Below are 12,032 nucleotides of genomic sequence, written 5' to 3'. Positions count from 1 at the left end.
CCGGGCGACCACGAGGCGAATCGTTAACCGCGTTATTACCCGACGAATTCGGGCGCGCCCCGCGCGAAGTCCCTCGTTACTGCGCGAGAGGTCAAAGTTATGCGACCTGACGTCTCCCCGAATTAATTTCGCTCAAACTTTATTTTGTATCGAGCCCAACCCTGTTATAATTTATCTTTTTTTGCTGTATTCGAACTTATTCGGCTACTTCGAATAAAGTCTGAAATCTGTCCTGAATTCTGCTTTGTCTTGGCTTATTCTTTTGCGTTGAGAATTGCTACCTTTTCCCCAAGGATCCCCTCCTCTACCTTTTGTATCTCAGATGAGCTGAGTAGCCGGACCGTCCTCGGTCACTCGTGTCTCTCGTGCCCTCTGTGTTGTATATTACGTTATTTGACGTTACCATCGTTGAGAGCGGATAAATTAAAAGTCGAGTAATCGGCGGTACTTCGTACCTGGCGCCCAATTCACTCTCATGGCCGGAGAGTGGTGCGAGAGGACGAGACGGGTGAGCCGAGAAGGGACGTGATCGTACCCATCGCGGGAAAATATTACGTTACAGTCTTTATTACGAAAGTTATCAAAACTCTCAGATTGCGAATTACGAATTTGTCAAATTTATCAAGATTCGTCTTCAATTGCGAAATCTATCTTTAACTTGTGGAAATCTTTAAATTAAATGCGAAATTTGTTATGAAACTCATCGGAATGGTACGTGGTGTAACTTCCGTGACAACCCTGGGGCAATGTCCACTCCATGAGTCTATTGAAAGCACACTTTTCTCACCGACGTTTGGGAAAAACACTTCTTGAAGCCAAGTTTTGAAATGTTCTATAAATCAATACGTGAAAATTAATAGCACATCTATTTTTTATATTTGAATATTAAATACCAACGTACCTGATGTAGCCTTGTCAGATTTTCAAACGCATATAAAGACATTGGGAGGTCGAAAAATGGTTCGTTCTACGATTGGCCCCAATCGACCGAATGGCTCTTTTAAAATTATCAGAAGGGGTGATAACAATTTTCCTGCTGCTGATATTGTTGGCTGGATTGTGTAGCTATGAGTTGTCGCTGAAACGGACTGTACAAGGCATTCTACTTGTTTTGTACCTTCTTCTGTTAACGTTCGCCCTAAATGAATTTCTAATTGGAAACCACTTTGATCAGAATTATAAATATTTTCCAAGCCATATTCCGCAATTTTCAATTGAACTGCGGAGACAAATTTATTAGCATCGTTTTGTAATGTCTTTTGATTCGAGGGTCTTTCTTGTCACGTATTTATTTATTTTTCTACTTGTTATTCGATGAACTTTTTAAAATTTTTTTATCCATGTTGGCGAAGCGCTGAAACGCAAATCCTCATGCCCAATCAATTTTTGGGCCTGTAATGCCCACCTCCGAAGATCGATGTCGTGTACAATGAGACCTGCTTTTATGGCACTTTTTAGATTATCGATTGTATATTCAGAAATGCGCGACTATGTTTCCTTGTAAGTTCCGCCCTTATTAATTTGTTGAGCCCAACGCCTTAATTGGCGCACAGATTTAACGAGTTTAAATCGGCTTTGAACTGTTTCTATTTTCCTATTTTGTTTTGTTTTTGCACTTCTCCAGTACTCAACAGCTCTTTGTTTGTAGTCGGAGTTCAAATCTTCTTCATCGTCAGTACACGTTTCAGGGCTTAATGGAGATTCTCCAAGACCGTATTCGATGTCATTATCTTCGACAGGTTCTACTGTGACATCTCTAAACGGTTCTTGAAAATCTAATGTCGTATCTTCGACGATTTCTAACTGATTGAACTCTGCAATAGAGGCCTTCAGAATTCTTGCGAAACTTTCTTTCAATTTCACTTCATTATTGTTAATAGGACTGTCAGGAATGTTCATCACTTCGAATGTAAGAAACAGCAATCTTATTACGTTCATTGGATTGATCGACATGATGATAACGATATGAAATTCACGATAGCGGACACGATCATGACTGATCAACAGTCGAACAGCAACTTAACTTCTGGAGTGATATGAAGGCAGTTTTAGCTTTTTTATCTTGAGTGGGAGGCTTAATCTGACATCACCACGGAAACAGTATTTTTTTTGTTATTCAGATATCCCTCAAGCATTAACCTGAACGAGCTGGCTTTTTCAAGAATACTTGGCGTCGAGCGACTATAGCGGTTCTTGATATGAATAAGAATAGAACAAGGTTTGAACCAGCTTCGTTTACATTATGGGCAGTGAATTGCTGATGCGACTCTTGACAATTGACTTTTTTTGTTATCGTAAATCGTTCAAAACAGAAACTTATATAAATAGAACGGATACCAACACTTCGGTATAAACATAAAGCATGTCGGACTATTTAATTCTCTATATATTCATGATGGCAGCCAATGTATATGCGAAAAAAATATTATTTAGCATATAAGTCGATAGGCGATGATAATGAGACCATTTGAATTCAATTCAATCGTTTCAATGCGCAAAATGAAATTTGAGATTGTAGAGGTGTTTTACCCCCTTAATCTGTTTTCTTGGTAAAATCAAAAGACACGTCAACTTGAATTCTTTTTACTCTTCAAAATGTTGTCTGTTCCATTAAAATCGAAGGGAAATTTTTTTTTTACAAAAAAATGATGAATGTCAGGGGGTGAATCATCCCCATGTAATAGGGGTGCATAAGAAGTTGGACATGTCATGTAGGTTATTTGACATGCAGAATATTTTGCAATTGGTTTCGTTTCGATCGGATGAGTGCTTCTATCAAGAGACGCGGTAGCGGCTCGACGTCAAGTATTAAAAGGAAAAACTGCAGCGCAAAAGAAAAGCCAGCGCGAGCCCTGCCGCTACTCTTATATACGCGAATATGCCGGTTTTATGACGTCACAGAATTTTCAAACGGCTCTCACAAACAAACCATTTTATGAAAAAACCTGAAAATTGGTGATGATTTTTGTTCGATTTTTCCCTCTCTATCAAGAGACTCGGTAGAGTCTCGGGACAAGTACATTGACAGCCCTGTCGTCTGCTGGCCCGAGACTCTCGCCGAGACTATACTTTCTCTGAATAAAACGATTCGCCGTGGTGGGGGTAAAATTGGCATGTGATTTTATTGAATTACGAAGTTCAGGAGCCATATAGCAACTTGAAAATTGAAGTTTAAGCCAATTGAGTAATTCTCTTTCAATTCCGCCCTAAATCAGCATGATCGGTGTTGTAATTGCTGAGAAAAAACTTTGCACGGGCTCAAGATTATGCAAAAGTTACCAACACATTCAAGAATTTATGCGTCTGTATTTATAAACACCATCAAAGGCACTTTGATGCTCTCGAGTTTCTGATTCGTTGGATCTGACGACATCCATTTTTAGACGTTGTGATTGGTTGTTGAAATTAGTTGTTGATGATTGGAAATCTGACGACAACTTCAGAACGTAGCACACGGCGCAGCACAGCTGGTTAACAGCAGTCATAAAATTCGACCGATATACATATATATATGTACAAACCATGTGTCAGTTTTTGATCGTATGAACAGAGTTTCGACATAACGAAGTGCGTGCGGGATCAATAAAAAAATAATTTTCATCATCTAAAAGAAGTGCATATTACTCCTTATTTTGTTATTTGTGATATATTAAACCGGTATCAAAGCGGCCGCGTAAATGTAGTCTGTGATGTGTGTGTGAAAAAGAATATAAAAAATGCGCGATGCATGTATGTGAACGAAACTTTCCAAGATTTCATTATTTCGTTCGATTGGAAATAAGTGTTAACTGAAATAATCCTTCAATTAAACCAGAGTGCGCGGAATATTGTGCAGTGTAAATATATCATCAGTTGCGTGATTATATATCATGTGTAATAATGTAGGTTTATATACGAGTGCCCTTGGATAGCTGTGTGGTAATAACGAACCGGCCGGGGTTTGATGTTATGAAGTGCGGGACAAATGTAACAAACGTTCGCATAGTTAGTGAATAATATAAATAAGGCAAATCAGTTTATCAAAAATAGGTCTGGAAGTTGTAAGGAAAAATGTTCGTCAACCTAAAACGTCAAATTCTCTTTTTGCGATATGAAATATTATGGTTGATAATTAATAAATCAAGAACACACGGAACTGTTAGTGTATAATGTGAGAAACTCCAATCGAATAAATGTTTTCTAATTTATTTCTTGTGTCAACATTATTTTTGAATATTCCCATATTTTTTTTCCTATTGAGTTTGGCTCTGCTCTTTCCGATCCTTGTTTTGACTCCATCGGTTTGCAGCGGATCGATACATATTATTAATTGGTTGCTTAATATGTGTCCTATGATTTTCTACTATTTCTTCATGCTGATTGTGGTAACGTGATTCAAGAGGTTTCCAATTATGATCATCAATCACACATTTTGTACATCAGATTCTGAAAACAGTTTCTGGTCTTGATATAAGTGTAGTTATTCTTTTTCCACCTGGTCTGTCGAGTAATAAATTTCGAAACTTGTTCCAAAAAGTCTTTGGATGCTTTTTTTGCTGATAATATGAAAAGTTGAATCTTCGGAATGCGGTAGGCAAACACAAATATTGACAACAATACTTATGAAATGACGTGTATGTTGAGTATTCCTATTCTGCAAACTGCAAATGTGGAATTATTGGTGAAAACATTCATTACGATAAGTGTACAGTTGCTCAGTTTTCGATGCGATTAAGTATAATACCTGCCAACATCATGGAAACCTACAGAATTTCTGAATGTTATGTGCGCTATGTCATTTTAATGTAACATCATGACTTCTAACAACTTTCCACTCTAATACTATAGATTTGGGTCATTGAAATACAGCAAAAATCTGCAAACTATAAAATTTATATACTGTGCCATTCATTTTATTTTTTGACTCGCACCGTAACATAAATATCAAGTGAAAAATTCATTACAAAAGTCTTCAGTTGCTCATTTATGGATGGATTTGAAATTGCTGTCTTCCAAACTCACTGCGCAGATACATTGAAACGCAGCAGATACCTGCGAACTTGGAAATTTCCGTGGATAAGTATATGTGCTAAGTATCACCCCCTATCTTTGATTATGGTAATATGTAATGGAACTTTGTTCAGCAAGTTTTAAAGTATTTCTTATCAAATAGTATTAAAGTTTGTATTACTGCGGTATGGAGCGAATACCTTCAAACTTTGATATTTTTGTGTCGCAGCATGTGTGCCAATTATTTAAATTTTTTACTCCAACTGTAACATGTAATTTCAAAAATTCTTCACAAAAGTTTTCAGCTTTACTAATTATCTTAATTTTCCTTTTTCTAAATTCTATGCTAAATTTCTGAATTTCCTAATTTATTTCTAAATTATCCTGAAATGAAATTGTTTTCATTCAGGACGACTTAAACGTCTTTGAATTCCGTTGCTCTGTTGAATCAAGTACGCTCAGTTTTTTTTACTTCTTTGAATTCTGACATAATAAATGTTTCCGGGTGCCTTTTTTCTGCAACTATCAAACTGTAGATAATTGGATCTCCGCGGCCACTTGCAAACTTTGGAAATATATTTCATCGGGGCATGTTTTTCATGACACGAAAATGTCTAGATTCAGAATGCAAAAACGACATTTAAAAATGGCCAATTCTGTTGGATTCATTGTGTCTTGAATTTGATCTATCTTTTCTCTTTTCCTTTCTTTTCACTAACGTTATAAGCCGGAAATCATATCTCAGCCCGCAACAAGCATTGCTACATGCTCTTGAGTTTCCAATGGACAAAACATATTAGAAGACAAGGGGAAAAATCGCCAATATCCAAGAACAGATCTGTGACGAAATATTTCCAGTACAATTTTGACGAAATTTAGGTCTTTTTTCGTGGAAACCAACGTTATAAGCCGAAAATCATATCCCGGCCTCCAACCCGCTTTCGACCGTGCTCTTTGGTTCCTAATTGACAAAACATTAATATTAGAGTACAAGGAAAAAAATCGCCAAAGTCCAAGGAGAGACCTGTGACGAAATATTTTCAGTACAATTTGGATGAAAAATAGGTCTTTTTTCGTAGAAACCAACGTTATAAGCCGAAAATCATATCTCGGCCTCCAACCCGCTTTCCATCGTGCTCTTTGGTTCCTAATTGACAAAACATATTAAAGTACAAGGAAAAAAATCGCCAAAGTCCAAGAACAAACCTGTGACGAAATATTTCCAGTTCAATTTTTACGAAAAATAAGTCTTTTTTAGTGGAACCCAACGTTATAAGTCGAAAATCATATCCCGGCCTCCAACCCGGTTTCGACCGTGCTCTTGTGTTCCTGATTGACAAAACATATTAGAGTACAAGGAAAAAAATCGCCAAAGTCCAAGAACAGACCTGTGACGAAATATTTCCAGTTCAATTTTTACGAAAAATAGGTCTTTTTTCGTGGAAACCTACGCTACCTCGACTGATGAGTGAAACCCGACGTGTTACTCGTGTAGTCCAAAAAATAAATGCTCGATGATTTATAAGAAGTTGTTCGATCTATTCTCTGGAAACTTGCTTCAATAATGAGCAATTCATTACTAAAGGTTATAAAAAAAAACTATTTCAAACGTAATGAATAAAAAAAATGAATCTGTTAAATCTTGGTAATGTATGAAAAACATTTGGTTCAAAGGAACAAAAGGTTGTCAAATAAATGCAAAAGGGACGAGTACATCGGATGACGAATAAACAAAATTTTTAACATAATGGTATGTAAAAAAAATTACGAAACCAACTGTGTTTGAATAAAACAATTAAGAAAAGCTTTCACAAATCATGAAAAAACATTATATTAAAAAAAATAAAAATCTGGAATTATTTTGTAAAGGAAAAAAAAATCAAATAGAACGTGAAAAATTCATTCTTACGGGAAGTATCCGGAACTTGAGAAAGTTCTAAAACTCGCTTCAAATGAGCAATTCATTACTAAAGGTTATAAAAAAAACCATTTCAAACGTAATGAATAAAAAAAATGAATCTGCTAAATCCTGGTAATGTATGAAAAACGTTTGGTGTTCAAATGAACAAAACGTTGTCAAATAAATGCAAGTGACGAGTACATCGGATGGCGAATGAAAAAAATTAAAAACATAATGGTATGTAAAAAAAATTATGAAACCAACTGTAAATAATTTCAACAACACAATTAAGAAAAGCTTTCACAAATCGTGAAAAAAATATTATATTTAGAAGAAATACAAATCCGTAATTATATTGTAAAGGAAAAAAAAATTCAAATAGAACGTGAGAAATTCATTCCTACGAGAAGCATCCGGAACTTGAAAAAGTTCTAGTGAATCAAAAAGTTACCAAAAAATCGCATCAAAGGTAATAGTATATTACGACCCTAGGCCCGAAAGTTGGATTTCCTGGCATCCAACATTTGGGCCGTGGGTTGTATACTATTTTTCTTGATCCCGTAGCCGAAAGTACGGGCCTAATTAATGTATGTAATTTCGTGCAATTAATGCTGTTCGCTGTCATCTGTCAACTGTCAGCCGGCCATCTCGTGAAATGTAATGAAGCTATGTTCTCGCAGAGAGGCGAGCGAAAGCGGGGGGGGGGGGGGGGGGGGGGTATGCCCGCCCGACTTTTGCAAGACCGAGGCGAAGCCGAGGTTTTGCTGGTCGGAGCGGGCATTGAAAACATCAAGATGAAATAAAACCAACATTACTAATATAAACATCAAAGGAAAGTTCTACATTTTTTATCGATTTTAACCCCTGTTTTCTTTATTACATTCACATGAAACGATGTTGAATACACAATTATTAAAAGTGCTATTAGAAAATTCTAAACGGTCTGTCTTCAGTGTTGAACTTACATCGTTGTAAATTTTATTGCTTGGATCTTCATTGTTTTTTTTTCTTTTAAATATTGGTGGCTGAACAGCTGCTTGATTTTCGCTGTCAAAATCTTGAGTGTTTTTTCTTTTTTTGTATGCAGAGGGCTGAACATTTTCTTTATTTAGAAAATTTAGTTTTACTCCCGGTTTTTCCCAAAACAAGTTTTTTTTGCCGACATCTGGCTTATTTTGATCCGACATTGGGATAAAGATTGGATTGTTTCTTGCTGTAGTGAAACCACTTTGCACCATTTTATCTGAAAATAAATCTATTGTAAATAATCAGTGATATACAGGTGCGTTTGATAGTTAAATGAATGTATAATTTTGTTTACTTACTTTGAGTAACCTCATCAAAAATGAATTCTTCGTCAAAACCCGATAGATCTATATGAAAATCGGAATCATCGTTTTCAGGTACAATAATGGTCTGCGCGCTGGTAGATGGCTTTGAATGTATGTTTACTTCGGCAATTTTTTGGGTAACTCCATTATACGCCTCTTGGATAACGCTAGTGGCGCGGCGTTGTGGCAGATTTAGGCAACTCGTGGGCGTTTTGCGTGCGATCAGCCGTACGGATCACGTTTAAAAAGTGCTCTCAAACAGGAAAAAAATGGGTGGTACGAGGTACTGTTGTGTTGTGGGGTGTAAAAATTCCCAATCTCGGAATCGTGAATTAACTTTTTATTCGTTTCCGAAACGGAGTTGGGAAGTTGAAAAAAGAAATAAGTGGATAAAAGCTGTCAGAAGAATGTGAGTAAATATTATTATTATGACGATTTGATACCAGGAACGTTTTGAAAATATTCAAACTCCAAATTTTCTGTACGTGTATTGTATGTTATATTTTTATTAGTACATTAGATAACAAGACGTGGCACCCGAGTACGAACACTCGCATCTGCAGTGCTCATTTTGTTGGAGGCAAGCAATCCAACGTCGAAAACAGCCCAGCGTATGTGCCGACAATTTTCCCCGCTGTGTACAAAAAAAGAGAGAAATCACAACTGGACCTAGCTAGACACGAACGACTTCTGAAAAGAAAAGAAAGAATGAGCACATCAACAGCTGCAAAACCGCAAGAAAAGGAAAATATCGCAAGTGACATTGAAATGGGTACGATCAAAAATTGAAAATATATTTTATATCACGCGGTACGTAAATGGACGCTTTTGCGTACGCTTCGCGTACACAAAACCCCCATTTCCGCACCTCGTAATATAAAATTTCGTATAACACGCGTACGAAAAACTTTTTCGTCCTAGTGTTATAATGTACTATTAAAAGTATCTGTAAATGTTAGGCGGTTTCAAGTTTCGAAAATGTACAATTGTTTTATGTTGCGTTATTTTAAATGAAGTTTCAATAATTTCGTCTAATTACAGGATTAAATGAAACTCCGACGGAAGCTGGCAGTACGTGCATTGCTTGTCAAACTGATGCGTGTGACAACGAAGGAGCCAGTGCAGAAGGGAATACTTTCTGGAGTTGGAATAATGATAAAAATGAAGCTTCCACGCAGACGAATATTTACATTGGGAAGCCAAATAAAAACGAGCGAATCATAGTGAAAGAGCTGAAAACCGTTGCCGACAAGTCATGTGGTCCTGACGATATTTTTCATTACGGTTTCTCAGGATTCTCTGATATTGGTTCAAACAAAACTATGTTGCAGTTAGGCGGGGTTTCATTAATTTTTTTCAATGTGTTGCTCAACTTGATTAGTGTGAAAACAGATGGCCAACCAGCTTACTACCGGGTATTGAATAAACAAAATAGATTATTACTTTTTTTAATGAAAATGAAATTGGGTATTTCTTTTTCTGGTCTAGCTTGCTTTTTTAAGATACACGAATCAACTGCTTCTCAAATCTTCTTCGAAATCTTGACTACGTTGACTGAGAAGACAAAGACTTGGATTTTTTGGCCATCGAGAGAAAGCATAAAAAAAAATTTACCAATCGGTTTCAAAAAATATCCGAATTGCAGATGCATAATCGATTGCACGGAAATATTTACTGAAACTCCCCCTACTGTGGAACAACGCGTTCTCATGTACTCCAACTACAAGTCACGTTTTACCGTCAAATATTTGATCGCTATTACGCCCGATGGTTTCGTTTGTAAATTATCAAAAGGGTATGGCGGAAGAGCTACAGATAGTTTTATAACGAATGACTGTGGACTTTTATCGTGCATAGAACCGGGTGATACGGTTTTAGCCGACAAAGGTTTCCCTCAGATAAAATCTGAACTGCTCAAACGCAATGCCCTCTTGGTGATACCTCCGTTTGCGTTCGATCCACAGTTTACAAACTCCGAAATAGATGAAACGTACAAAATCGCTTCAGTTAGAATACATGTAGAACGTGCTATTCAAAGGATAAAACTCTGCAATATTTTGAAATTAATTCCCATTTCACTCTTACCGTATCTTGATGCGATTATGCACATGTGCTGCGTTATTGCCAATAGCAAGCCACCACTTATAAAAAATCCTGAAGCGGCCAATTCAGCAACACAAATGAGTGCGTAGTTGGCTTTCAGGAATTTTTGGAAGTTTTGATTTATAAAGAAGGAAAGAACTGCGTACGTGAAACAAATATGTTTATAAATAAAAATACTGAAGCAGATACAAGTGTATTATTCTATTCAATGCCTAGAATAATAGTGGAAGATAATGTTGAAAATAAAACCACTCAATTTTGGGAATTAACTCTTCCAAAAAATGTTCATCCCTTTCAACTATGACCTCTACGTTATCGTGACTCGAGTAAACAAAGAAATGACATTTTTTAAGGTTGAGTATATACATTGATACCTGAATTTGTGTATAATATTTGTCGCTTTTCTTCAAATAAATTTCATTATTGTCGTCTATTTCCAAATACGGGACATTCGAAACTTTATCGTCACGGTTCACGATTTGCTGATTCTTACAGGTAAATGGGCATTTGATTTCCAATAAAGTTGATTCGCTTAATATTATTCCGTCGGGGCTCGTGGCCATAAACGGTTGGGTAATATTTATAATTAATCCAACTGAAGTTACTTTTAAGCCAGTTTGTTCTTCGAAACACTTTCTTGCATGCGGCTCGGTTGCAAGACCATACTTCATGGCTTCTGTCATCTTGCCATCAAATTTTTTATTTTTTAATTGTGCCGCCAAAGATTCGAATGCGTCTCGCCTCGTTTTTATGCGGTGAGCCTTGCTGGAGCATGTTACCCGTTTTGCTCTTTCTTTAAACCATTCGAAGCAATCGGATTGACTTTCCGATAGTACGCTGATGCTCAAACACTCACTCCTGCTTGCTACAATCTTTTCTTCATATTTCGATCGCAGCTCACGAGGACACGTATATTTTTGAAGTCGCATTTTCAAATCATCGAGTGACGAAACTTCATAGCAGCTGTAATCTCGTCTCGACTCTTGTAATCTATAAATTTTGTCCATATTTGTATATGCTTCTTCTTTTCTTTTTTTCTCTTCTTCTCTTGCAATTTCTCTTAGCGGTTCAATATCTTTCTCCGATTCTATGTACTGGCCAAACAATGAACTTGCTGTCTCATACGGTACATTTTGGACGTCGTTGAATGTATACGTTGCATTACAATCAATCAGATGTTCCTTACCTGGGAACATTTGAGCGATAGTGCAACCTTTTTTATATTTTTCCACTTGACTTTCTCGAGGCTGATTCCAACATTGCGGTTGATCAGTTTTCGATTGCGTACATTCATTATTTATAAAAATGCAGACCGCTGCTACATGTTTGCAACCTCGAACCGATAAACCCGCCTTGCAAGTGCATTCTGTCCTTCGTACCGTACGATCTGGGTTCACCTAAAAACAATCAGTTCCTATAGGGAAAAAAACGGGAAGAGCGGGAAAAAGCACACAAAAAAATTACACGAACGTGTATGTACACACAGGAATTGCGAAACAAAATATGCAGCATTCAAAATTCATTATTGTGTTGACGGTATTACATGTTTTCAAGCAATACACGCACCAAAACCAGCACAAAAAAAATCGAAACCAACATGCAGAATGTTAATCATGATTAATTATAAATCTGACATTTTTTAGAGTTTCACGTGCAAGTTATTTTTTATTTCATTGTTTTAGTATCTATAGTATATTGTAGATGTAAAA

General features: G+C 36.6%; 1 protein-coding gene across 1 annotated transcript; it reads left to right on the top strand.

Moving 5' to 3' along the window:
- The first annotated feature begins 8,400 nt into the window (after positions 1 to 8,400).
- Positions 8,401 to 10,412, top strand: LOC122406303 (uncharacterized). The gene is made up of 4 exons (XM_043411697.1): positions 8,401 to 8,629; positions 8,733 to 8,992; positions 9,262 to 9,635; positions 9,723 to 10,412. The coding sequence occupies exons 1-4, from the start codon at positions 8,490 to 8,492 to the stop codon at positions 10,410 to 10,412; spliced, it is 1,464 nt and encodes a 487-aa protein (XP_043267632.1). The 5' UTR covers positions 8,401 to 8,489.
- Positions 10,413 to 12,032: the final 1,620 nt, after the last annotated feature.

Source organism: Venturia canescens, chromosome 2, assembly GCF_019457755.1.
Source record: "Venturia canescens isolate UGA chromosome 2, ASM1945775v1, whole genome shotgun sequence".
Taxonomy (NCBI): domain Eukaryota; kingdom Metazoa; phylum Arthropoda; class Insecta; order Hymenoptera; family Ichneumonidae; genus Venturia; species Venturia canescens.
The sequence above is the reverse complement of the archived record's forward strand: the minus strand, read 5'-3'. Positions and strand labels throughout refer to the sequence as shown.

Bases quoted from the DNA above. Each gene is read 5' to 3' on its own strand.
- LOC122406303 (XM_043411697.1), top strand. From the start codon at position 8,490: ATGGGTGGTACGAGGTACTGTTGTGTTGTGGGGTGTAAAAATTCCCAA. The intron at 8,993-9,261 runs GTACGATCAAAA...GTCTAATTACAG, and splicing joins CGCAAGTGACATTGAAATGG to GATTAAATGAAACTCCGACG. The intron at 9,636-9,722 runs GTATTGAATAAA...TGCTTTTTTAAG, and splicing joins GCCAACCAGCTTACTACCGG to ATACACGAATCAACTGCTTC.